This window comes from Lepidochelys kempii, chromosome 13 (assembly GCF_965140265.1).
Source record: "Lepidochelys kempii isolate rLepKem1 chromosome 13, rLepKem1.hap2, whole genome shotgun sequence".
NCBI classification, from domain to species: Eukaryota; Metazoa; Chordata; order Testudines; family Cheloniidae; genus Lepidochelys; species Lepidochelys kempii.
In genome coordinates this window covers 5,760,967-5,788,779 of record NC_133268.1, presented here as the reverse complement: position 1 = coordinate 5,788,779, position 27,813 = coordinate 5,760,967, and the positions used below count along the sequence as shown (strand labels likewise).

The 27,813-nt window shown below is 49.9% G+C and overlaps 1 protein-coding gene across 4 annotated transcripts; it reads right to left on the bottom strand.

The window, feature by feature from the left end:
- Positions 1–45: 45 nt before the first annotated feature.
- Positions 46–26,104, bottom strand: EEF1A2 (eukaryotic translation elongation factor 1 alpha 2). 4 transcript variants are annotated; one of them, XM_073309030.1, is made up of 9 exons: positions 25,972–26,104; positions 23,942–24,162; positions 23,590–23,807; positions 19,095–19,274; positions 15,446–15,742; positions 5,028–5,178; positions 3,037–3,293; positions 2,230–2,464; positions 46–405 (listed from the first exon to the last, which is right to left on the bottom strand). In XM_073309030.1, the coding sequence occupies exons 3-9, from the start codon at positions 23,731–23,733 to the stop codon at positions 278–280; spliced, it is 1,392 nt and encodes a 463-aa protein (XP_073165131.1). In that variant the 5' UTR covers positions 23,734–23,807; positions 23,942–24,162; positions 25,972–26,104; the 3' UTR covers positions 46–277. The 4 variants fall into 4 exon arrangements, with proteins under 4 accessions (XP_073165131.1, XP_073165133.1, XP_073165129.1 ...); XM_073309032.1 differs by having other exon boundaries at positions 23,590–23,763; XM_073309028.1 differs by lacking the exon at positions 23,942–24,162.
- Positions 26,105–27,813: the final 1,709 nt, after the last annotated feature.

The window sequence follows — 27,813 nt, the reverse complement described above, 5'->3', positions numbered from 1 at the left end:
GCCCAGCCGTACAATTGGAATAACAGACACACACTCGTGGACACACACTGTCACTGTGGATGTTGCACCAGTTTATTGGTAAAATTAACATGAAGCCTCACAAACGCTGGAACATGCTTTTCCTTTTAAAGAATTTCCACTGGACCTTAATGGTTAGCATCCAGTCGTTGACATATAAACTCTTACAAGCTGATGTGCACACATGCGCCTCAGGGAGAAGATGACAGCATCCTGGTGACGGGGATGGTTTCTGCGCAATGCACGGGGAGCCTACAATTCATTTGCCAGCCTTCTGGGCCTTCTGCGCCGACTTGGTGACCTTGCCAGCACCACCGCTCTTCTTCTCCACGTTCTTGATGACGCCGACAGCCACGGTCTGCCGCATGTCGCGCACGGCAAAGCGTCCTGCAGGGGGGAGGGAAATGGAGAGGAAGGAGATGGTGTGAGAACAACAGGAGCATGTTGCTGTCTCTAAACACTTGTAGGGTCCCATTTCAGACTAGACCTAGAGACCCCTTCTGACCAGTCCATGCCCAGAGCAGGCAACGGACTTTACCAGGCAGACGGTGGTCAGACTAGAACAGAGGAGGAAGGATAGCTCAGTGGTTAAGGCACTAGCCCAGGACAGGGGAGACCTGCATTCAATTCCCTGCTCTAACACAGATTTTGTGTACGATCAAGTCACTAAACATCTCCAGGCCTCTGTTTCTCTCTGTAAAATGGGGACAATAGTCCTGCTTACCTCACAGGGAGTATGTCTGTTAACATGTCTGAGGTGCTCAGACACCACATAATGGGGGCCTGATAAGTACCTAAGACAAATAGACCTGCAGTAAGGAGGGACAGTGGGCTGCCCTAGAGGGACAAGGCATCTTGTTCCTCCAACCAGCAGGAACTGGGTGTGTTGCACTCTGCCCCCCAGGGAGGCTATGAAGAGATCCTCATATGTAAGGATGGCAGTTCCAGGCTAATGCCTCATTCAGAGCCCTGCACCTCCAAAGGAGCCCTGGGCTGCATAGAGATGCCCCCTGTGCTCTGAGATTTGTTTGCCAGCTCCTCCCTCTCACTCTGAGAGACAACCTCACCTAGTAGCTCCTTCACTATCCCCCAGGCTTGGCCAATTCAGACCCCTTCAAAACTTAAGGCATCTCCTGAGCAAATATAGTGAAAGGAAGGGCAAGTCAAGGACAGCATGACCTCGGTGCAGGTGCCTATCGCAGACCTCATGCAGTTCCTCCTTTGCTCCATGTAACCCTATTTCCTTAGGGTTTGGTGTGGCTGATTGAGAACTGGCCAAACAAACGTCAATGAATTGAGAAAAACAGTTGATATTCCTGTCCATTCTGCAATCAATTCCAGATACTAAGCACCACGCATGTGGGCCACGTGAGTCCTGCAATGCGATCCCACGGCTGCTCTCCTCTCAGATTTGGCTGAGACTACAGATCCCAACATGCAATTCTCCCTCTACACTCTAGTGCGGCTGTGTGAGGTGTGCACAGATTGCACCTTGCTATTAGCTGTATGAGCAGGTGCACTAAACTCTGTTCTAGGCAAAGAAGCAAGGCCTGCAAGTTGCTACAGAGCTGCCAATCAGGCACTCAATTGGGAAAGGGACATAATAACAATGAGTTTACATTATTTAGCCCAGCAACAATTCCCGAATAACCTTCATTCCTTGCTTAGAAGTACCAATAATAGGGTAAGTGTTCAATAAAGTGGTATTTATCAAGCTAGCCTTCGCACTGCTGCTCAGTGAACTGAAGATTTTGTAATCACCCCGTTATTAAAAGGTTACTAGAGAGTTGTGCTGTACAAGTTCAAGCATTGCCACATAAATACACCTTGGTGCACGACAGCATCCAAAGGGATCTGCTTTAACACATTCCCCCTTTGCAGGAGCTGGGGCTCCTTGCCCCAAAAAGATCCATCCCACTTTGTGCAGTAGCCTATTCGCAGATGACATGCTTGGTTAGCTGCCAGGATTTGATTTAGACTAGAGAACCCAAAAAATTCACAGTCCGCATCATAAATGCTATGTCATCGGACTCCGAGAGACTCTTAGTAGCTCAAGGACCTTTCCAGTTAGGGACCTCCTCACCCTGATGTGACACGTGGTTTCCGGGAAGTAACAACTGACCACGGCCTGGGAAATAACCAGCCTTAAGCCCCCCTTTTGTGGGCATGTGTAGTAGGAACGGGAGGTAAACAATGAACCTGTTGTCTCACCAAGGGGTGGGTACTGGGAGAAGCTCTCCACACACATCGGCTTCCCAGGGATCATCTCCACAATGGCAGCATCTCCGGATTTCAAGGATTTGGGGTTGTCCTCCAACTTCTTGCCGGAGCGTCGGTCGATCTTCTCCTTCAGCTCGGCGAACTTGCAAGCGATATGCGCAGTGTGGCAGTCGATGACAGGGGAGTAGCCAGCGCTGATCTGGCCGGGATGGTTCAGAATGATCACCTGGAACACAGAACAAGGAGCTCGCCAGGGTACGTGGAGGCAAAAACCGTGAAGGAAACCCCACGCAGCTCAAGTACCCGATATGTTGTGGGGGAGGGGAGTGAAAAAGATACTGCCATCTAGTGGCTGGCACTCAGTGAAAAGAAGACACTGACTTTCATTACCAGCTCTCAGAGTTCACCCTTAGCTTAGCAGTGTTGCTGTGCACTGTTCAACAGCTGCTGTGTTCTACCCCAGAGGTGGCTACATTTCAGAAGCGGGGAAAGCGATTCTTATATGTGCAGGTACACAGCTTGAACACCAGGTAGTTAAGAGCTCTGGGATATTTCTGGGAGAAAGGCACTACATAATTATAAAGCCTTCACCTCGAGCTGGCTGTGATATTCTCTGCTAGCCTGGGGCAGCCCTTCTTGAGATGATCTTATCCATCCCAGCAAGCTGATGTGCCAATAGGCAAGCCACAGGTTTGTTCCGTACCTGTGACCAGAAAGTCCCCAGCTTGTCCATGCATGCGCTGATGGACGTGACTCTTACAGACCCCCGTTACCTGGTCACCGTTCCGTGCTGCTGACCTGAGACGTGAACTGAGCTGCCTCCTGGGGCGGGTCCGACTTGCTGTCCCCGCAGACGTTCCCACGGCGGATGTCTTTGACGGAGACGTTCTTTACGTTGAAGCCAACGTTGTCTCCTGGCAGGGCCTCGCTCAGAGCCTCGTGGTGCATCTCCACCGACTTCACCTCAGTGGTGATGTTCACTGGGGCAAAAGTCACCACCATGCCAGGCCGGAGGATCCCCGTCTCCACGCGGCCCACTGGGACGGTGCCGATACCTGCCGGGGAGGAGAGAGGCGGCGACATGAAGACAGCAGAGCACAAAGCAGTCAGCTTATCATATTCCCAGAGACTGTGGGCCAGACCATCAGCTGTGGAAAGCACGGAGGTCAGTGAAGCTATGTCAGTTTACACCAGAGGAAGATGTGGGACTATTTGCTTATTTACGGCCTAATCTAGAACCAAGGCGGGCAAGATCAGCTACCAGGGCCCCTAGCAATGCCTTGCTCTGTGCCTGATAAATGATACCCATTCAATGCTTTGAGAAACCCTCTATAGCTCAAAGAAATGGCCTCAGAGCCAGGACTAGCTGTGTAGCCCCATGTCATCTGAAAGCTGTTCCATTCCACCCGTGTAAAGCCTCTTGATTTAAATTCATAGGGACAGGAAAGCAATCTCCTGGCCTGAATATTGCTAAGCGTTTTCACACTGGCCCTGAAAACGCACCTGATACTTGCTCAGAATTAGCGCCTAGCTCCAGGGAATGACAGAATGAGAGAGGGTATTAACCCAAGGGAGGTCTTTTACCAACTTGCTCCCTCTCAAGAGTTTGGAAAACTCCATGAGTTACGTAAGAAACACCAAGAGAAATGACCTTGCAAAGAGGCCAGGAAGCCTGTCTGGATCCATCCTCTCCCTGGAGTCTGCTCTTGTACTCCCTGTGGTATCATTTTCTGCCAAATACTAGTCTTACTCCATGGGAAAACCCTCTGTATCTGTTGCTCATGTGCCCTTGACTGGGACCCACTAACTAATGACCATGTGATCTGCTGTGGCAGGCTAATGATTAAAAGACCAGGCCGCAGCAATGCGCTTCAGGGGAGCAAAATTCAATCCATGCCTGACATCCACACTGAGCAAGTCCTAGCAAGGGTGAGGGGAGGGGCTGTAAATTGATTGTGTGAGATTCAGCAGACATTGCCTTGTGCCCTAAGCAGGAGGGACTCCTGCAAAATATTTATATCCACTGAGACATCAGTTCACCAGGGCAAAGGAGACAGTCTGGCTTAAACATCCCACACACAGTTTGCTGGACAGGCTAGCTAACGAGGTGTTACTGATTGACACAGGCAACTGGAAGGCTCCCGACTCTGCGGGGGGGGACCAGGTGCCAACAGGGCAGAGAAGGATCTCTCAAGGGCACAGGCTATTGGCTTGCTGATCTGACTTTCTTCAGTGAATTTTAGTGCTTGTGTGGCAGACAGTGCTGGTGACACCAGGGCATAGCACGAGCAGCCACTGAGCAAACTTCCTTCCCCACCGAGAGCTAAGCCTCAGCACCTACCTCAGAGCCTCCTTGCTGTCCTGATCCTGGCCTCTAGCACAGTTTTGCCAGGAATCATAAACATGCATTTCCTTTTGGGCCTTAGACCAAATTTCAGCAGACCTCTGTTTCCAGGCACAATCTTTCACCCACAATATTCATGCTCAGAAAATTAATTCTGGGTGCAGGTTGTGCCCCCAAAAGCAACATTCTGCAAATGCCTCCCTAAATCTCCAGCTGTGTAAAACTAGCCTGTGATGGGTCTCTTTGCAACGGTCCTAACTCAGTGTTACCTTTTGCTTCCTCTGCTCCAACCCTTATAGGTCTGATCTTGGGTGGAGTTTGCAAAGTCCAACTAACAGCCCAATTAGATCTGGAAAATGCAGACAACTATGGGGAAAAAAGTCTCTGCTCCAACCACCAGAGAGCGCTGTGCTGAGGGAGGGAAGACAGCAATAGCTTTGCTCACCGCCGATCTTGTAGACGTCCTGAAGGGGCAAACGCAGAGGTTTGTCTGTAGGGCGGGTGGGAGGCAGGATGGTATCCAGAGCTTCCAGCAGCGACACTCCACTAGCATTTCCTTCCTTACGTTCTACCTTCCAGCCTTTGAACCACGGCATCTAGAGAACAAAAAGGGGCAGAAGCATGCCAGTCCTCTGCAGTAGAACCTTTCAAACCCAAAGTCCCCTAGAAATGTTCCAGCAGGAGAGGAGCATGCTAGAAGCCCCGTATCCACATTGATAATGGGGCAGCCATTCAGCCACTGAATCTGAACCCTGTTTTCACACAGAGAGGCTCATTTCTCTCCAGGAGAGCAGAAAGCTCTTTATATGAGCTGGGGTTGCAGTCACCTGCTGACCTGTTCACCCAGTCTTAATCTGGTTTGACTCATTTAGCAAGGAGCAATCCTTCTGCTATATCATCCCGTGCGTTAATCTAGATCTGCCTGTCTTAATTCACCATCTGCTCCAGCAAGGCCTCCCAGCCCCCATTCTCTCCTCTCATTAGGAGCAGCATACACCATATGTTAGCACAAGTAATCCAGTGACACAGCCTACTGGGAGGGAGGGACAGTGCATATGCTGGTCTTTTAATTCCCTTTGCATGCTGGGATATGCATGGATACACTGTTCCCTCCACCCACAAATCTGTCCCCATTCACCTTTGCTCTGATGACTCACTAAACCTCAGCTATGGGCAGATCCAAGCCTGCAGCCTGCTGGACGCTCTAGGGAGGGGATGTCCCCTATTTTGTGACAAACGCAACGAGTTCATCTACGGGCAGAGTTACAGTGGCTTAAACTAGGGGTGCATCTTAAAATCGACATCATTAAACCAAAGCAAATGTCTGCACGGATCCTCTGAAAATTGATATCAACCTGATGTCTGCTGATCAGGAACAGGGTTAAGATAAGTCACTCTTAAACTGAATAAAATGAATTCACACAGGGGTCTGCTCGGTCTCACTGAACTGGTTTAAAACAAAGTTAAACTTGTGCAACTCCAGTGTGTAGAGAAGGCCAGAGAGGGGCATGCATGGGAGGAGAGAGGGAGAAAATGGTGAGATGGGCCATTGAGAGGAAAGTTTCTCAAGTTAGAGGGAGAAAGAAAGACAGATGGAAGGGAGTGCTAAAGAGAGGAGGAAAAGCAAGACAGGCGACCTCAGGACAGGGTGGGCTGACGCTGAGCTGAATGTTTAAGATTCCTTCAAGTCTTGCCAGTCTCTAAAGTACGAGTCCACTCAAAGCAGCAGGTGTCTGACTGTTTAACTGCCTGATTTAATTGGCAGCTTGCTCCGGGCACTGCAGCTAAGCTCCCCCCAGACTTGAATGCCATTATCGTCCCAAATCCTAGCAACCCGTGGTGGGCACCATGCCAGGAAACTCCAGCTCATGTTTGCAATGCAAATCAAGACTGTGGCTGGCTTCTGGCAGCAAGCGGCACATTCCCTGACCTCCCTTCGCGTTTGGCTCCGCGGCCACTGACACAGAGACAGCGTGGCCACCTGCCGACTGTGCAGGACAGAAATCCCAACAATGCGGGACAGAATTCCCAACCATCAGCTCTAGAAAACAAAACTCTTCCAGGTGAGCTGCAGCAGCAACCCTCAGCTCAGCCAGCAGAGGGAGCTGAACCTTTGCGCAAGCCTGACACAGTCCATCCAATAGACAGCGGTGACACAGGTGACCATCAGGTTCCTTTAACCCTGACCCTAGGAGTAACCGGGAAAACCCAGCGAGGGGAGCCCAGGTCTCCCGGTGCATTCTGAGTGCTGGACTTCCTACCCTCCAGAGGTGACAGCACAGCCCTGCATCTCCCACTGGCCACCTAAGGAAAAGCGTCTGCAGAGTGGACTTTTTAGCGTAGCAAGCAGAGGGCTGTTATTTTATTATTTGCATTATAGGAGCAAACAAAATCAGCCCCACTGTGCCAGGCGTTGTACAAACATGGGGAGAGGCAGCCCGTGCCCCAAACAGCTTACCATCTGAAGGGACAACAGGTAAGAGGAGAAAGAGGCATGGAGAGGGGATGTGATTTGCCCAAGGTCACCCAGCCGCTCAGCGGCAGAGCCAGGAATAGACCCAGGCCTGCTGACTCTGAGCCCAGTGCCCTCAGAAAAGAGCCCATGCCCTCAGCTGGGAGTCACAAAGGAGAGAGACAGGAGAAGTGGGGACAAGGAGTCACAGAGCTGCATTGCCAGGACCTCATCCAACCCACTCTGGAGAGGTGTCTAGTGACAGGCTCCTGATTCAGAGCCAATGGCCACTCTAGGTGGGTGTTGACCCATATGAATGTCAAAGCCATGCCAGCTGGCAGTTTGCTTCCCCTGTCACTTGGGAGGTCTCTGGGAGCTTCCACTCTCACTTCCCTGATGGCTTTGGGCGAGTCGAACAGCCCTCCGCTGCTCCCCATTGCAGAGCTCAGTGCACGACATGCCGGGGGAGGAAGGATGTGAACTGGAGCCATTCCTGGCCTGCTTTAGCTCACACTGGGGACTGGTCTGTCTCCTGGAGGCTCTGGAATCTGGGAGGTGCAAAGGTAGCAAACAGGCACCTTCCTTCCCTCCACACCCCCACCCACGCTGCTCCAAGTCAGCCCAGCCACATCCCAGGAGCTCTTAGTAAAATAAAACTAGCGGTAGGATGCTCTAGTGGATGGGAGCCAAGAGTGGCACCCGGAGCTCCCAAATTCAATTCCCCTCTGCCGCTGACTTGGGCATGCCACACGGGGCCTGATTCCCAGATGTCCTGAGCACTCCTAGTCCCCACTGACTTCACCTGTGCTCAGGACTACTGAAAACTTGGTGAACGTCTCTGGACTTCTCTACACTACGAAAATTAGTACCAATAGGTTATAGCAATGGCCCTCAGAGATGCAGCCCCACCAAGGGTAGCAACAGCATAGGCCCTAGTGTAGACAGTGCTCCATTTCATATGCTTATCGCTGTACACTGGTCCAGTTGTACTCTTGATATATTACAGGCACTCCATGTTCTAGTGTGATGCACCTTCTGTGTCAGAGGTTCCCTATCCATAAGAGGGCGTCCCCTCCTCCCAACAGTCTTAGGTCTGTAAAGTGCTTTGAGGATGTAGCTTTTCAGGGCAGGGACTGTCTTGTTGTTCTCGGTTTTCATAGTGCCAAGTAAAATGGGGCTCTGATCCCTGACTGGAGTCCCTAGGGCTACTGGAATACAAATATTAAAGCACTGTAGCTAAGCACTAAGTCTATATTTCACACTATCTTCGCCTGCTATGCCAGTTTCCCCTCATGTTACTTTTAATTTACACTGGGGTAAGTGAGAGAAGAACCAGGCTCCCTGTGGTGTTGCCAGCTCTGATAGCTGGCGTTTTTCGCAAAGCCCCAGTGCTTGGAGTCAGGTGATTCCATGAGAATCTCAGCAGGGTTTGTTTTTGTTAAGTAAGTTTCCAGCAACTACACACCACCCCACAGAAACACTAACCCAGGAACCAATCCCTGTAACAAACCCCGTTGCCTACTCTGTGCCCACATCTACTCTAGCAACACCACCAGAGGACCCAGCCACATGAACCACACCATCAGGGGCTCATTCCACCTGCACATCTACCAATGCGATAGATGGCATTGTGTGCCAGCAATGCCCCTCTGCCCTGTACATTGGCCAAACTGGACAGTCCCTACGTAAAACAATACATGGACGCAAGTTAGACACCAGGAATGGTAACATACAAAAGCCAGTAGGAGAACACTTCAATCTCCCTGGACACTCAATAACAGATTTAAAAGTAGCCATCCTTCAACAACAACAACTACAAAAACAAACTTCAAGAAGAAACTGCAGAGCTAAAATTCATTTGCAAATTTACCACCATTAATTTGGGCTTGAATAGGGACTGGCTGGCTCACAACAAAAGCAATTTTCCCTCTCTTGGTATTGACACCTTCTCATCAGTTATTGGGAGTGGACCACATCCACCCGGATTGAATTGGCCCTGCCAGCACTGGTTCTCCACTTGTGAGGTAACTCCCTTCTCTTCCTGTGTCAGTATATTTATGCCTGCATCTGTAATTTTCACTCCAGGCATCTGAAGTGGGGTTTTTGACCCACAAAAGCTTATGCCCAAATAAATCGGTTAGTCTTTAAGGTGCCACCGGACTCCTCGTTGTTTTTGTAGATACAGACTAAGATGGCTCTCCCCCCCGCCCCCCTGATTCTTTCCAGCCCTGATTGTTCCACAGAAAAGCCTGAAAAAGTGACTCCTCAAGGCTCAAAACCAAGAAGCATATAAAAAAGGGATTATTTCCAAGCCAATCGCACAATTGGGGTGGGGGGCTGCCAGGTGAGTTTTGTACCCTGCGGGTTGGCGGTGCTGCCTTGGGGTCCTGCTAGGGTTGCTGGAGGCAGGTGGGTTTTCCTCAGCGCCTCTGCCCTTTCAGCACCTCAGGGCCAATAAATGAGTGAACCTTCCTCCGCATCAAAGCATGGGACTTTGCGCCACCCAGGCCACAGAAACCTTTGGCGGAGACTGTGTGAGGCAACATCACCATCTGGTGGACAGTCTCCTTCATTGCCATCACTGACATGCTCTCTGGAGATGCTACATTTGCATTCCTCCCTGACAGTGACAACACCCCGTAGATCATGGGGCACCAGAAAGCACAGAACTGTCTACAGGGACATTTCTGCCTGGGTCCCTCATTGCTAGCCCCTCTGGAGTTTCCTGCCCAGAACATTTCTGGTATTTAGGAGGCAGTTCAGTATCAGAATCCATTAGCTACTCGTACTCTAGGGGCTAGGACTGGGAGCCATCAGCAAGCAAAATGTCCCTTTATCCAAACAGAGACGGATTTAGGAAACTCTCCTATTTTCCCCAATCTTCACCCCGTCCACGTCCCATCACAGACACACTTGTCTCTATGCACTATAGACGTGGGCTTGATTCTCTGCTGCCAGACACAGTCACATACAGCTGGGGGTATCCAATGCTGCCCCTCTGATCCAGAACCATTTCACACCCTCTTCCCACAGGTCTCAATGGCAACACAAGTGTGAGGCAGCAGAGAAACTGGCTCTCCAGGTGATGTTTCCCACCCGGTGCCTTCAGGCAGGGAAACACTCACAATGCAGGCCTGGCTCTGAAGTCAGCTAACCTGGATCTCCTTATGAATAGTCTCAGCTGTGGGGCTCTCTCTTGGGAGAGATGTATTCAGGCAAGGCAGAGGCATGGGATGGGAGGAGCTATACCATGGGAGAGACCCTGGAAAGAATTTGGGTGACTCATCCTGGAATGCTCACACTCTATCAAGTCCTCCACTGCCTTCTCAAGGATGCAGCATGAGGACTCCCACCATCTCCGCTTGGAGGGCCTCTTGCTGTTCCACCAGGCCCCTCTGCTTGCTTCCAGGTACCTAACCCCCACTGAGGTACCAGCAAGGAGCATTGACTGCTCTCCATGAGGACAAAGCATAGCTCCATCTCACATCCCCCGTGCATTCAAGCCATATATATTGTGACGGACTCAGACCAGAAGGATATAAGGGTAGTGGAAGGCAGGTATATCAGCCTCAGAATGAGCAGGTCCCTGTTCCCTGGATAGCCAAACAAAGGCTACTCCAGGCCAATCAAGGCACCTGATGCCAATTTAACCAATTAAGGTCGTTAGGCTAATGCGGGCACCTGACCTCAATTAACTGGCAAAGGGTTAGTTAAGGCCCTTAGGCTAATGGACACAGCTGGAACCAATTAAGGTCCTACTCATACTGCTTAAAAGCTCTCCTTTCCAGCTCTTCTCTAGAGAGAAGCGTTGCTGAAGTCTGAGGTAAGGGTGAAGCTTGGGAAAAGGGGACCATGGGGAAGCGGCCCAGGGAATTGAAGCAGCATCATTGGTGAAGGGAAAAACCGCTGCTACCATTAGGGTCCCTGGGCTGGAACCTGGATTAGAGGGTGGGCCCAGGTTCTCTGCTTCCCCCATGCTCTACAGAGATCCCTTTGAGAGGGGAAGCAGACTTTGGCTCAGGCAGGCAGGAGGCCAAGCTGAGCCTACCAAGCTCTAAGGAGCAACAGAGACACTGGGTATTCCACCTTCTGTACTGGCCTGTGATGAAAGTAGCTCAATAAGTGGTGACCCTTGCTGCTATACTGGGAAAGGGAGGCCGTATTGAGGGTCTTGGTGAGCTTCTGAGGCCACTGAATCTGCCTGGAAGCGCAGGACCCACTAATACAGGTTTGGCACTTTGTCACTATCTACACACACACACACACACCCACCCATTTTTACTTGGCCTTATTTGAGGGCCAAGGTTGGCAGGTGAGAATGGAATCCACTCCTGGTGGGCAATGTCCAGGCAGGGATGTGTTAAAAACTAGAGCGTAGAAGCTAGAGCCTATACAGGTACAAAGCTGCTAACTGGAGACTGTGCCCAGGCTGGAGTTTAATTTGCTGAAAAGAGATGACTGAGCAGCTGAAATCAAGACCAGCCAAGCTGCATTTCTCTGTGCTGCACCCTTTGTGGCCTGGGTCTATAGGGCCAGAAGGGGCTGGTAGACCTGACCTCCTGGCTGCAGAGGCTTGGCCTTTGTGGCTCTGGTAGACAGAGGGTACAATAACCACACTAAGGAAGAGGCAGAGGACTGCTACTGTTGATTAAAATGGCTCAGCCTCTCCAGCAAACGGCATTGCTCCCAAGCCCCCTCTGCTCTGGCAAGTGACTGTGCATGGAAGAGCGTCTCCTTCTGTGTGGCTGAAAAGGTTAAAACTGCAGTGGTTGGCAGCCAGCCCTGCACCTGCCTCCTCCTCCTCCAGCCGGTGCAAGAGAGAACGGGCATCAGTTTCCAGATTGAGTTTCATGCCTTTGTCGGAACTACTGACTGGGACGGAGAGAGCAATAGCCCGGCAGCCTTGAGTTGAGGACTCTGCGTGATCACGGGCCCTTCCCAGGAGTCACTCACTCCCACCCAGAAATTCAGGGAAGAAGCCCTAGATCCTTTAGCAGCTCATTCGGCAGAACTGCTCCGAAGGTATTTCTAAAGGAGAGGACCCTGGGGTGGACAGGGGAGTGGGGAGACACTGCCTGACCTGGCGCCTCTTTCATTACAGCCCTGAAGGCAGTGTTTAATTTGTATCAGGGAACCAATCTTTAAAGAGACCTGTTGCTTGTCAGCTCGGCCCACAAGTGGTGAGCCTGATACTGGATTGCCAGCCACAGGGCCTCTGCTCTGTGGAGACACCTTCCCTGAAATAGGCTTCCAAGCAACAGAAAGCTGCAAGGGGAAGGGAAAAGCCAAGTTTGCCTGCCCACTGAAATCCATGGACATTTCTCTAATAACTTCAGGGAGCTGTAGATCGGTCCCCATGGTGTATAATCAACATAGGCCTAGGAATTGATGGTTCAGTGGAATGCATTATATTTAACCCTTAAACTGCAGGCAATCCACTGGCCTGTTCCAGAAGCGTCGGTCTGACAGCATGAGCTGTTAAACAAGGTCTTAATGGAAGCGGGGTGCCAAGACAATGGAGAGCGTAGCACAGAATCTTCTGCCGGCCAGTGTCTGTTACTTTCGATATACGCACTGCTTCCAAAGCAGCAACTGGGGACTAGTCCAAAATGACTGTTTCACAAAGATCTCCTGCAGCAAATGTAGCCAGGCTGTATCCTTTCTTATTTGGGTGAGGCCAATACATGGCATGGAGGAGAACGAAGCTGCCACGGGTTCTAGCGGCTTCTGGGAATTCTAATCCCACAGGGGCTGCTGAGCATGTGACTACCTTGTGCTTTAATGGAACCCAGCCAGAAAATGGGGGTGAAAATAAAGACTTTACTGTAAGGGGGGGGAAAAACGCAGATGCTGCTTCTCACTAGAACCCTCCTAGGAGAAGTGGCGGTAGGGGGTGCTAGTCTCATCTTTTGGGTAAGATGTAAGACTGATGTCCTGGTCATTTGCCTGATCCTGCAAATTGCTGTGGTCACGGGCTGCAATCCGACAAAGCCAGCAAGCAAGACTGAAGTCAATGGCATTATTCATACACTTAAAATTCAGCATGGGCTTAAGTGCTTTTTGGACCAGAGCGCTCAGCACCTTGCAACAGCTCGTTACTCAGCCTGATTGAGCCAGTGCTAAGGGTCTTGTGGTGTGTTCATGAGCGTAGGAGTGTTAAAATTCTACCCACCCAAGCTTCCGCTGCAATTTCGATTGTCTGGGGCATTCTAATGTGCTGTTCAAACAGCTGCCGGCCGCCCACCCCAGAGACAGCTGCCTCTGTCTGGCATGGGAAAGCTATTTCTGCACATAAGCTTTGCACAACCAAGGAGTAGCGTCTAGAAAATGCTATTAGGATGAATGGGGCCAGCTCACTCACAAGTTTAAAAAAAAAAATTTCCCTGCACGCCACAGCCTCACTCTGCACCTCCACTGCCCAACCTATTAATAGGAGGGTTGCTCAATATCATCTTCCCAACCCAGCAACTGGTGACATTTGGAAGCCTAACTTGAGTGTAGTCAAGAACCCTGGTACTTTCCTCATAGTGACCAAGACAGACCTTACCCTAGCTTCACGGAGCATAGGAAGAGAACCTCTAAAGTCTAGGGGACAAAATATTTTCTTCTAAGTTAAGCCTGGTCTTTTGACCAGTTTGTCCTATGGGGGTTCAATGATGTTTGAATAAAGTTTCATCGTTGTTAGGTATAATTACAGCACAGCCCTCCTTTAACCAAGGGATAATGTATCTGAGTACCTCGGTCTTTATTTTCATAGCAACCCTGTTTGGAAAGAGTGCTATTATCCACCCTGTTATAGGTGGGGAACAGACCCACAGAGAAGCTAAATGGCATGGCCAAGGTAACCTGGGGAGTCTGTGCCAGACCAGGGAATTGAACCTGGATCTTACAGGGGCCAGGCCACCAGCCTAACCACTGGACCCTTCTTCCCCTTGGGTTCTGGTTAGTTTTTTCCAACCAAAAAATACTTCACTATATGAATGTCACTATAGTAGGAGCCAGGCTGTCTGGCAAAGGAGTACTGACAACTGCAGGAGGTCCCGGCAAAGCCCTATTGTCACACCTGTTGGAGAACAGCTGTTGCAAGATTAAGAGCTTAGCTCTTTCTCTTTATCATGGGAAATGGCAAGGTCTCTTCTCCTCCCATCTCAGCTGAGCAGAGGGGGAGGTGAAGTTAATTTTCATATTTTGATTTCGCCAAGCCAAAAAAAACCACACAACTGTGGCCCTCAAGACATGCCCTGGGGCATGTCTGAGGAAACCAAGAAGCGGCCCTGCCATGTGGCAGCAGACAGAACTGTCTCACTGCTAGGTCATATGCCTTATAGGGGAAGGAGCTGCTTCGGGTACGATAAACCGTCCCTGAAATAGCTCATTCCATTCTAGGTACCACATCATCAGAAAGGTATGGATAAAGCAGGTCGGAGGAGATCAGTGGGATGGAGGACTGATTTAGGAAGGAAGAGTGAACGAGCTAAATCTGCACAGCTTGGGGAAGTGAGGGCTAAGGTGGGAATAGGAGAACAATGTAGCAATATGTCCAGGGTGTACCTGCTGAGGAAGGAGAGGGATTCTCTAGTACATGGCATATCACTAGGAGGAATGGGAACAAAATTTAGACACAAAGGGACTTTTAGAATTAATGTCAGGAAATTCTTCCTCAGTTGGTCTCTGAATGGTTTCAGACGGGGAGTGGTGAAGCGCTACTTTTTGGGTCATTTAAAAGCAGAGTGGGCATAACCCTTGGTAATGTCCTGTGGGGAACAATCCTGGATGATCTGATGGACCATCACTTCCATGGCTAACTTCTTGGAGAGTCTTGGGTTGCCTGAATAAAGAGACTTACCCAGAGACACATACACACACACACACTGAATCAATGTCTCACACACCCACACAAAATCAATGTGTGGCTGCTGTATTGACAGACACTTCTGGGAGAATTTCCCAATGCCGGATAGGCAGAAACTAGATTGAATAAAGGGAGCCATTCCAAGGGCATGACCTAGTTTGTGTTATTTCACTGAACAAACAGTGCACGAAAACAGGTTATGCTCCCCCCGGGTTTGACAACCACTTTGGATGGATCTGGTTACTAGGAACCAAAGGCCTTCAAATTAAATCCCTAAGGAGAAGTTACTCAAACCAATTCCTGCAGCTGTTTACCCTTATCTGCCATGGTATCAGTCCAACACAGGATGATAATCAGGGCCCTGAACACTAGGCCCATTTACATTTGGTCAGCTTGATTAAAGCTGTGGGACAAAGATCTATTTTTGCAACACAGGTAGTTCTGCAGCATGGGGGTGCGTGCAATCTGCATGCATTTTGCACAGCACAAAGGTCAACCTCAGCCTGGATTTGAGCAGCTTTGAGGTGGCAAATCTAGCACCGCACCCACGCACACTTACATTGGGAGATGGCTCCAGCATGTTGTCCCCATGCCACCCAGAGATGGGCACAAAGGGGACCGTGGCAGGGTTGTAGCCGATCTTCTTGATGTAGGCGCTGACCTCCTTGACGATCTCATCGTAACGTTTCTCGCTATATGGCGGCTCTGTGGAATCCATCTTGTTGATGCCCACAATGAGCTGCTTGACGCCCAGTGTGTAGGCCAGGAGGGCATGCTCACGGGTCTGCCCATTCTTGGAGATGCCAGCTTCAAATTCACCTACGCCAGCGGCAACAATCAGCACGGCACAGTCAGCCTGGGAGCAAGAAAGACAAAGCAGATTAGGTGTTGATGCCAGCCCAAAGGAGATCTGTCCTCTGCTGCTTTGTCCTTGGTTCCTCTTGAGCGAGAAGGTTCAGAACCTCTCCAGGTCAGGGAGGGAACCTGCATGAGTGCTCCCTCTATTCTTATGTGATAAGTAACAGCTTCCTCATCTTGAAAGCAAGCCTCCTCTTTCCCATCCTGCTGACCCAGCTCTGCCCTGTTAGGAAATTCGCTATTGTACTAGGATGGTCTTGTGGTGAAGGCCGTAGCCTGGTACTTGAGACTTAAGGTATGGTCCTGCTTTTGCCACAGGTGATCTTCAGCAAGTCATTTATTCTTTTGTGCCTCAGTTCCCTATGTGTAAAATGGGGCTAATAATACTTTCCTACCTCACAAGGGTGTTGTGAGGGCAAATTCATTAATGCATGTGCAGTGCTCACCTGCTAGTGACTGGGGGCCACCTAGGAACCTAAACCACTTCTCAGACCCTATTGACCCTTTCAATCTCTCGTTGCTTGTGGGTGGCTGCCCAATGCACACTGGAATAGAGTGAGCCTGCTCCTATCCAACACTTCTCTCCGCAGTGCTTGTTGAGGATTAAATACTGCTCCTAATTACATCAGTGTGAGTATTGGCCCTGATTTTAACAGGCCCAAAAGGAGTACTCCCAAGTCTCTCGAGACAGGCAATGTCTGAGCAGGTGCTATTGAAACTTCACCCCACACAACTCTTGGGTGCCAATTGTCTATGCCAGACTGCCAGTTGAGCTTGGTCTTGTGATTTGTCCTGGTTCCCAGCTCACGACCATCCAACCTGAGTTGGATCTGAAGCCAATGGACCTCAATGGACTTTGGATCAAACCCCATGTGCACAAGCCCAGCATACTATTATCTATCCCCTCTCCCAGGCAGGAGTTCTCTCATGACCACATTCCCTCCTCAGCTACATATAGGGACTACAACTGAAGCTGCCTGCAAGAGAAGGCAGTACATGACCCCAGCTGCGCATCAGGATATGAATTTCACAGGACATAGGTTATCTAACTCCCCACTGTCATTTACGGCTCATCCAACTCCCACTGAAATCTAGGGAACTATCCCGGTCATCTAAAATGGGACCCAGATGTGTTCTGTAGGCCAAGCAGCAGAATGGGAGAAGCTAGAGCACATTTAAAGTGTTAGGGATCAAGGCAGAATTAGTCTTAACTGCACTGGGTCACTATGGGAGACCGAGAAGCCGCCGATAAGTCCCATTTAGTCCAACAGAGGCCATGCATTTCATGTCATGTGACAAAGTGTTGCCAGCCAACATTTCCCACTCGCAGGTGGACCGCAACGACGGCTATATTTTGTCACAGCGATCTAGTAAAGTAGCTCCAGGGCCTGAACTGGAGAGCTGCCAACCACAGCAGGAGTTTGCAGCTGCTCTGAAGCAGGCCTGTGGGGGGGACTGCAAGGTGGGGTGTGCCATGGCTGGGATTCCCATGGCACCACAGTCCAGTTTAGCTCAGGGGGTGCTGCTCGCTTTGCATGGTAGAATTCATCCTTCTCAGGCCAGTCTAAAGACTGGTGAATGGTCCCATCCCCAATACCACCTGAACCCTCGCTCTCCGTGGCTATTCCTAAACAGCCTGAGCTGTCTGCACTTCTACATCTCAGACAGTGTATCAGCAGCATCCCGAAAATGAACTGCCGCTGGCTCGTGTTCAATAGGGGCCCCTGTATCTCTGTCCAATGCCTCCTGTCTACATCACCAATGAGCATTCATCATGACAGGCCAACAGGAGTCCAGGGTTTCTGCGTTCTGGTGTTTTTGCAGGGGTGTTGCTTGCTCAGACCGACAGTTCTGGGGCTAGTGCAATGCACCAATGAATGGGGAGACCCAGGTTCAAAGTTACCACCTTGTTTTCATGCCTCTGTTCTGGCAGCAGCCGATGGTGATAAGGGGAAAGCTACCACCAGCCTCCTGGAAGGCAAGTGAGGAGGGCCATTCTGCACTGACCTAGAGACCTCCACCCCCCCAATGGCTATCTTAAGAGTAGCTGCTAGAAGTCTCAAAGGAGGCCTCTAGCCTTGTCAGCTATATGGTCAGGTCCCGCCTGGTGGCTGTGGCAACATGAGGTGCAGGTCAAGGAAAAGCCCTCCCTCACTGGGAGCCCCAAATTTCATGACGCCTTTCCCCCCCACAACAAAAACTATACACAAACCCATCTGCTTCTAACTGAGGGAAGCTGGGATTAAGAATTTTCCTCCTTGCACTTTGAACAGCCACGGGAACTGAGGACACATCATGATGCCACTCCTGCTTCCAGGCTGCTCCCGCTACTTTGCTAGACCCCAGCCCATTCTCACCTCAAAGGGGAGAGTGTACAGGGCCCATGCTATGTTCTCAAATGCCATTGGCCATTTGATTATAGAGGGGTGACTCAAGCAGGGGATTGGGAGCCAGGACTCCTGGGTTCTGCCCTTCGCTCTGTTGCTGACCCTGTTCTGGGATACTACGCAAGCTACTTGGTCACTGTTACCAGCATATCTGCCTCTGAAACAAGGCTAATGATATTATGCGTCGCTTGGCAGCATAGTGAGGGTTAATTAATAAAACTTTGCATTTCGTTAGCACCTTCATCCGAGGATTTTAAAGCACTTTACTGACCTGAATTAGGACCATGGGATTCCCTCTCCTCTTGCCCCTTCCCACCCTCTGGCTGCAGAGGGTTCTGTAACAGCTGTCAGCCATGGAGGGACAGTTAGCTTAAACTGGGAGGAAATCAAAGGGGGGGCGGAGGGGCTTTGAGATTAGTGGGTGGGCCTTGCCAGACAGAGCAGCCCCATGCACATTGGTTATCAGTGGGTGTTTCTACAGCACACTGTACTGCCACCATGGGAAGGAAGTTACTGGGCTCAATATGGGGGTAACGGCATGAAATTTAATGGCCTGTGATATACAGGTCCAATCTATTGGTCCTTCTGGCCTTAAACTCTAGGAAACATTAAGTTACAGCTGAGGCTGCACTGCCATTACTGCCCCTGCAACGTTCCAAATACGGGAGGAGGGTTGTGGGTGTGGTGTTTCCGGATTGTAAAAACCGGTGCAGCGTGATGTACAGATGAAAGAGCTTCAAGTTTGTTTCAATCTGCATCTGCTGGATTCTGAAACGAAGTCTGGTAGAAAAAACCCTCGCCCCCCCCCCAAGTTAGGGTTTCAAAAATATGCATGGGCACCACCCATCCCCCCCTGCACCCCAGGGTGTCACCCAGCTGCCCTGTCCCCTTCCCGGGTGCCACCCACTAGCAGGGCACACTTTTACTTTCAAGTCCTTCTGCTCCTCCTCTCCTTGCTCTCACCTGTGAGGTCCCTGTGATCATGTTCTTGATGAAGTCTCTGTGGCCCGGGGCATCAATGATGGTGATGTAGTACTTGGTGGTCTCAAACTTCCACAGGGAGATGTCAATAGTGATACCACGCTCGCGCTCAGCCTTCAGCTTGTCCAGCACCCAGGCATATTTAAAGGAGCCTTTCCCCATCTAGCAGGTGATTTTTTTAAAAAAAAAAAGATGAGAGCACCTGATGAGAAGAAACCTGAGCCCAGAAACAGGGTCAGCTGATGATGTGGTATCCCAGTAACCTGCCTTCACAAGCTCAGATACCCAACTAGGGAGTTGCTGGTTGCAAACATTAACGACAAAACCCTACTGAATTCAATGGCAGCAGGCCCAGGTCCTTAATCTGTACTGAAGGAAATATGCTCTTCTTTTGGGCAAACAGGACATGATAGTAAATACTAGAAAAATCCCTGACCCCATGTTGCTGGCTATTAGGTGAAACTGGGCCCTATTGCTGGCTAACTGAAAATGCTGTTTCTCAGTCCAGAAGCCCAGGCATCGGTGTAGCCAGCCAATAGTTGAAATGACGACCACCACCACAGTATAATGCTGGATAGATTAAATCAATAAAATGCTGGGATATTGTTGGCTGCTGCCTAAAAGAGCAATGTGATGTTGTTAAGCGGTGGATGAATTCCCGGGCAAAAACTATGCTAGGATATTGCTGACTAATATGAAGTCATGGCCAGCAGTATCCAATGCATAAAATGCTGCATGGGGCTAATCAAAGTAAATACCATCATGGTGTGACAGGCCTTGCTCATAGGTAAAATCTTTTTTTTTTTTAAGCTAATGAGTAAAATCGTGTTTTCTTGTATTGCGTGTCAATTTAGGATTATCCCCACATATTAGTTCACTACCTGTGTCTTCCCCCTTATGTCTCAATCTACACATTCATATAGCTGGGGAAGCCACTAAGTTAGGTTTTGCCATGTATTGGGTCCATCTTCCTCGCTCTGGCCTTTTCTGATGACAAATCTTGATCAGAACTCACACCAGTAGGGGGAGCTGCTCTTTCCCCTCCTGGATTGGAGTTGTGTGTATCCCTCCCCAAGTGTGAGCCTTCTACCAATGAAAATGAAGCCTCAGAGAGGGGTGGGATGGGGGAAACTATCTTGCAATAGGCTCTCTGAGATGTGCTGTACTTACTTGGCTGTTGCCTGGCAATGCTTGCAGAAATAAAGGTGTTAATGCTCATACACATTCCAGTCTTTAAAAACACCTGAAATATTCTAAATTGGGAAAAAAATAGACCTTATCTAGAGAATTAGGTCATTTGCCATGGCATGCTTCTCCACTTCCTATGCGGTTCTCAAGAACATAGCAAATGCCATAGCAGATTCATCTAGTCCAATACCCTGTTTACAGTAATAATCAGTACAAGATGCTTCAAAGAAAGGTGCAACAAACTTCATAAGGGGCAATTATGGATGATCTATCCCCAGTGGACGTTTCTTCCTAACCACAGGCTGTTAGTAGCTGCTTGTGTCCTGAGATATGAGCGTTAATATTGCTGCATAAAAGTTTCTCCTCTCTAATTTAACTGTGGATATTCTGCTACTGTGTTCTGTTCGGTCCATTGCCATCAGAGTCAATGGAAAGACTCCTATTAGACAGCTGCCATGTTCCATCCCAGAGGTGGTGATGTGATTTCCCCTGTGCATGGTTTGTGGAGTACAAATTATTAATGGAGTGCAGACTTCTTACACAGATTTATATCGGGAATGACTTTGCATCTGGCTACTGAGGGTGATGGGCATAGTCCTAAAATGGTTGAAAAACCTTCTCCTTGCTACATGGAAATAAACAGCCACGCCGAGCAAACATAGCCTACATCTTCTGATTAGATAGGAATGAGTTTCCATGCATTTCTAAAGGTGCATCCTCACATGTCCTTAGGTATAGGTTGGTGGCACTGGCAAAAGCTATACAAAGAAAGAAAGATCCCAAGCAGTCCCTGTGTCCTTACAGCTAATCTAAAAGAAATACAGATTATAATCAGGATCTGAGCAAGTGCTAACAGATTAACGCTTTTCAAGCTTACATACTTATTTGTCTAGCACATTATTACAAATGGAAAAGGACAGGGCTTAGTCTTACTGCAAATAATTACGTTTTGAAATAGTGTGGCTATATCAGAGGAACTGCTTTAGCTAGTGGAATTGATTAACAATACATAGTTCTGATATAGCACTTTTCATACAAAGTGCTTTGCAAGAGATGGTATCAACAGCCCCATTTTATAGATGAACAAACAGAGGCAGAATGTGAGGAAGGTCACAGGTGGAGCTAAGAGACGGGACTCCAGGTCTCTAGGCTCACAGCCCACTGCTCTGCTTGCTTAACCATGCTGCCTGACAAACTGTATCTTCCCAGAAAAGCAGACTGGGATTTGAATCTAGTCTGAACATATTTGGGATGGTTCTTACCCTCATCTCTGTAGGCCATACCTTCAACATACAACTGTGCCTTCTTGATACCTCACAACGTTCCTCCTCACTCAGAAAAACAGATCTTTGAGAATTATCAAAGAGAGCGTTATTTGCTTATCCCTCCCCCCACCCCCCAGAAGGGGTGGGGGGGCCCTGGTCCTTCCACATAAGTGCTGAATTACACTAAAATTTGCAATGTCATGCATAGCTTGAGGACAAATGTGAGCCTTTATTTAACAAACAGATTCCCCCCCTCCCCCAGGTCCCTTTCACTGGGTATATTCAATTACCCAGAACTGGTGTGGGAAAAAACCTGTATTATCTAGCTTTGCACAATAACTCCACTGTTAAATACCAGAAACCGCCTGATATTTCTCGATTAAGCTAAGCATCAAGGACAGTTATGTTCTGAGATCAAAAATAATGAATAAAGAAACCTTCCAAGCTACTACAACCTCTGTGCTCTAGTGAAATAATTCTCTCCTTTTATCTTTTCTCCTTTAAAAAATACAACAGGACCGGGAAAGGGAGGGGGTGGGTGGAGCAGTGGTGGTTGTCGTTTTGTTTTTTTTGTTCATGCAGGCCTCCATTTCCTCCTAATGCAACTTAGTGAAAGAAAAACCCCTCCACAGCCCTGCATCAGAAAATGGAGTCTGGAAGCTCAGTCAATAGGCTATTAATAGCAGCTTCTAGCCCCTGCATATTCTGGCAAGTCAGTGAAAGTGTCCGTTCAATTAAAGTGGCTGCAGTCACATCTAGAACAACCTAATTATACTGAGTCTCACTCATCGGTACAGGACAAAAATATCTACGAAAACAGCACAGTCCATTTTGAAACAGAGTTTAGACACAGGACGCAGCTCTTGCTGATAGAGCTGCAAAGGGAACGGACGACAAGGTACAGGGAAAAGGTGGTTTATCCTGGGTGTTATTCCGTAAATGCAAAGGGGTAAGAGGCAATCAGCAAAATGTCTATTCAAGACTGGCAGCTCTAAGAATGCTGCCATTTTTGTATACTACACATATTGAATTTTAGAAAGAAAAATCGAAGTAAATATGCATTAAAGACACAGATTTATGATGGCCACAGCCCTTTTGAAACAATGCATCAGGGCTCCTAATGGTTCATTTCACTAGAATTTACCATTGCCACGTTCTGAGCTCTTTTAATTTAAAAATGTCATTCTGCAATGGTATTTCTTCCCTTTTCCTCCTACGTATTTGCCCTTGTTATATGCTTTGGTTTGTATGTACTATACTGAAAGCCAGATAAATGCATTTGTTATTATTCTGCTATTATTTTTGTCTTTATAAAAGAGAAATCATACAATTAAATGAAGTGCACATATTTCAGACCAGGTTTTCTACTTTGACAGCTACTGTCAAAACTACACACAAGAGCCCAAACCCAAGAACGTAAATCAGTTTTACCAGACTGGATCAGACCATCTGCCCAGTATCTAGTATCCAACAATGGCCAATACCAGCTGATTCAGAGTACAATGCAAGAAATCCTAGAGCAGGCAACAATGGAATAATCTCTTCCTAAGGAAGAATTCCTTCTAGCTCCCAGTATTTAGATGTTGGCTTATGTCCTAAAGCACAAGCATTTATCTTGCTTCCAGAATCTTTATTCTTTACCGTTATAATTTGTTATCCTTGTAAATCTCCCATATGGCTTTCAAATCATGCTCGACTCTTACCCGCATTGATATAATGTGGCAATGAATTCCACAGCCAACTAGAAGACCCAGAGTACAGGGTGCAAATGCCAAAATGTCCTCTTTTACCAAGACCAGAAGAGTTGGAATGGCCCTGAGGTGAAGGGATATTGAGAGAATAGGAACAAAGGAGGGCAGAGGAATAGAGGGAAGGTTGAGGAGGGGCACAGGAAGAATGGAGGAAATGTAGGGAACAATCCTGCACTGGCAGAGGATGGATTTGATGATCTACAGAGCTTGCCCCTCACTCACTTGCTGAGGAGGGGACAAAGGGGAAGGCACGGGAAGGGTCCGAGGTCTCACCTCAGCAGCTTCCTTCTCAAATTTCTCAATGGTCCTTTTGTCAATGCCCCCGCATTTGTAGATGAGGTGCCCAGTGGTGGTGGATTTCCCAGAGTCCACATGTCCAATGACGACAATGTTGATATGTGTCTTCTCCTTCCCCATCCTCTCGGGTTATATTGGAAAGGGCCGACGCTAGCAAAGGAGCAGAAGCAAAGCTGCGTTTTTTTTTGTGGAGGCTGGGAGAGACAAACAAGAACATCAAAAGAGTCTGACAGCAACACGACCCACGGCAAACAGACCTTCCCAGTAGTTTCACCCAGGCTGAGTCTGACGACCACGACAATACTGTTTAGCTATTTAGACATATTACCTTTTGCCTCCTGAATTAAGGCACTCTCTCTCCCCGGATCCCAGCAAGCGAGATGTAGGCCAGACATAGCCAGGTTTGTCTGTCCGCCTCCCTTTTTTGTAGCAGTGATGGGGCCCGCCTGCCTCTGGAGTTGCTGTGGCTGATGCTAACCCCGTTCATCTTCTATTTCTGTATTCTGTATAAACCCTTCCAAGCCCCGTGCAAGTCGCCATCTTTTCAGCCTTTGCAAGGAAGCCAAAGATAGGGGAGGAGACCGCTCGTTCAAAGTGACACGTCATAAGGGCCCCAAACATATCATCCTAGTTAGACCCTTGAAACCCTGCCAAACCAACAGCTCTCCCCTCCGTCTCACTTACAGGGGGTTGTTACTGATTTATTCTTGGTGCTTCTTTGTCAAAGATTCCAGTGATTTTTAGGCACTGCCTCCATTTCATGCACTGCTCTGCTCTCAGAGGAGCTCTCGGGCATCCATTCTTGCCTAGACTTGTCTCCATAGAGGTCCTATAAGATACTCAATTCCTTTCTGTTTGCACCATGGACTGAAATCTCCCAAGAGCTCATGGTTAGAATGACAATATGGTGCCCACAAAAGGGAACAGACAAAAATAACTCATGCTCAGCCCTCTCCCCCTAAAGCTGAACTGGAAGCAACCTGGGCGCTTGCAGGAACCTCAGCAATGGCGTCAGAGCACGCAGTAGTGTGTTTTCTTCCACGCATCAAGAGAAAATTGAAGAAGAGGTATAAAAAGAAGGTATAAAAGCAATACATCCAGCTATCTGCCTCAGCATCTCAAAGGACCCTGTAGCACGCTGCACCTGCTACAGTAACTGTGCAGAACAGGAGCCTAGGTTGTTGCCTAATAAAATCTAATTTCTTGTATCCACCCTTAAAGTTAAAAGAGCTCAGGGAAAGTTTGCTGGTGTAATACAGATTCCATCATGCACTCGGTTATAGCCCCTGAGAGCAGCCTTCCAGGATGGGAGCAAACCCCTCCACTTTTTTCACCCTTCATGGACCTGGCTCAGATCATTAAATCAGTTATGCTAATGCACATTATAAGCCAACACAAATGAATGCAGCGTTTTCAAGTCTGTGCATCCCACATCCTCTAGCTGCAACCCATTCAAGATAAGCAACCTCCAATCGTTTCAGAAACCTCTCCACCATCTTTTTTTTCCAGGGTTAAAGATGCTAAGTGCCTTTATTTTCAAGTGGGGAGGAGGGTCAGGCATCTTGGGCTGGAACATCTAGTTCTGGGCAAGCTCTGCGAACGGTCAAACCCCTCTACATACAGCACCTGCTGGAGTCTGGTGACACAGCCTCCCTTTCTCTGCCCCTCCCTCTGGGTTATTTTTAAACCCTGCTGGCCCCAGACTGGGCTAGTTCAAAGCAGTTAGGGACTAATATTCCCTTTCCTAGCACCCCAAATGCTGATTTCTACCCAAAATTTTCCAACCCGGCCACCTTTTCCGACCGATCTGCGAAGCCCCAAATGTATGCATGTCTTCCCTACGTTTCCTTGGGGGTGTCACCACAAGGTCAAACCCAGCCGCTGCTGCCCCGGCCTGATTTCCTTCTCTCTCCCCACTCCCCCCCCCCCCCAGACCACCCCCAGCCTGGGAGCCGTTCCCACGCGCTGCAAAGACCCTGGCGTGGCGAGCGAAGAGGAGACGCACTCGCCAGCCGCCGCAATGACACTGTCCCGACCGAGCAGCTTAAGAGCGGCGTATGCCTCGACCAGACAGGACAGGCTCCTGCTCTCGGCTCCGGGCCGGCTGTCGCCCCGCTTTTTTGAGCCCCTTTTATTCTCCATCGCCGGCGACCACGGCTCGCCCTTCATCGCTGCACGGGCATCACTCGCTGCAGCGCCGCCGCCGCCTCCTCCTCCTCCTCCCACCCGCGGCTGCAGCCCCCCACTTTGCAGGCGGCCCCGGCCGCGAACTCGCGCCCCGACGCTGTAGCCCCCGGTTCGAGCCGGCCCCGGGGCGCCCGGTTCCCGCAGCAAGCGGCGGCGGCTGGGCGCTCTTACCGGTGGCGGCGCCGGGCTCAGACAGCAGAGGCTGCCAGCTTCGGCTCCGGCGGCTTTATCTCCCTGGGAGGGGGTCCCCCTATTGCCGGTGCCGGCGCAATGCAGTGACCCCCTGCGCTACAGCAATGCGGTACCGAGCGGGGCGGGGCCGGCGGAGGGGGAGGGCGCCTGGGAACAGCGGGGAGGGGAGGGGAAGAGAAAAATAGAGGAGAGGCGAGGGCAGGGTGGGGAGGAGGAACTAGAGGGGGGGGAGATAGGGGATGGAGGGGGTGGGGAGGGGGAGATAGGGGAAGGGAATGAGGAGATGGGGGAGTGGGGAGATAGGGGGAGGACAGGGAGATAGAGGGAAGGGAACGAGGAGGGGCAGATGGAGGGGAAATGGGGGGGAGAAGGGGGAGAGAGAGAGGGAAGGGAATGAGGAGCTGCGGGGGATGGGGAGTGGGGAGAGGAGGGGGAATGAGGAAATGTGGGGAGGGAGAGATGGGGGAAGCGGGAGTGGGGAGAAGATGGGGATGGGGGAGGGGAGATAGCAGGAATGGGAGGAAGAGGGGGAGATGGAGGAGGTATGAGGAGATGGGGGAGGGGGAGATAGGGGGAATGCGAGGGGAGGACAGGGAGATAGAGGGAAGGGAATGAGAAGGGGAGAGAGAGGGGGCAGGAGGGGGAATTAGGAGATGGGAGGAGGGGGAGATGGGGGAAGGGAATGAGGAGTGGGGAGATGGAGAGGAATTAGGAGATGTGGCGAGGGGGAGAGAGGGGAAAGCGGGAATGGAGGAGGAGATAGGGGAAGTGGGAATGAGGAGCTGGGGGAGTGGGCGGAGGAGGGGAAGATAAAACGGGATGGCAGGAGAACAGGGGTCAGAGGAAGGGATCCAAGGGAAGTGTCTTGCAATAGGGCAGCAGAGGGATGTGGGCAGGAGATGTGAGGCTCAAGGTCCTGTCCAGCCGCAGGCTGGGCAGAGTCAGGCCTAGAGGGGATATTTGCACCGTGTGGCACTGTCAGCACTAGGCAGCTGGCTGAGGTCAGCCGCGACTGACCGCTGCTACCATCCGAAGGCTGCGGGGTGTCCCGTGTGATACGAGCTGGTGGGCTCCCGGATGCGGGGTGTCCCGTGTGATATGAGCTGATGGGCTCAGAACAGTGTAGGGGACAAGCATCCACGTTGCTGAAACCAGCCATAACAACAGCAGCAGCGAGGCCGAGGGCTGAGTGGGCCCTGGAGAGAGAACTTCTCACCAGCCCCCCAATCAGGATTGAGGCACATGGCTGGGGCCATGTAAGGAAGCTTTCACTTCCGGCCTCTGTGCTGGACCTGTTCTCTGGCTCTGAACGTGACTCCCTTTGCAAACCTTAAATTCACAAAAGAAAGAGAGGGTTGCTCTTGTGTGGCATCATTTATCATTCCCCGGTGTAGCTGCAGGCTGGATTGCTGAAACACGGATGTCCCTGGGCCCTTTTAGAGCAGGCTGCATTTGCCCCCAAAGCCTGTGGGACATAGCGAGCTGCCTAGAGCTGAAGGCCTAGTTAAGCATTAGCAGTGATTGATATTCACCACCTAGGAGAGGCTATTGCCATTACAAATTGAATTCTGGCAGTAATCACAAGGCTATCAATTCAGTCCCTCTCCCAACTCATTTTAGTCCATCCATTACTTTGGAGAAGACACCAAGGCTGGCCTGACCTGATTAGATTGCAAATTCACCTCAATGGCTAGGATGTAGGCTTAAAAGCTACCACTCCACATTTTGTTAGTGGTGAAGGGAACTGTGTGCAGGACAGGGACAGTAGATACCAGCAAAGAAATGCTGTAGGATAGGGAGACTTTTACAATGGAATACTTC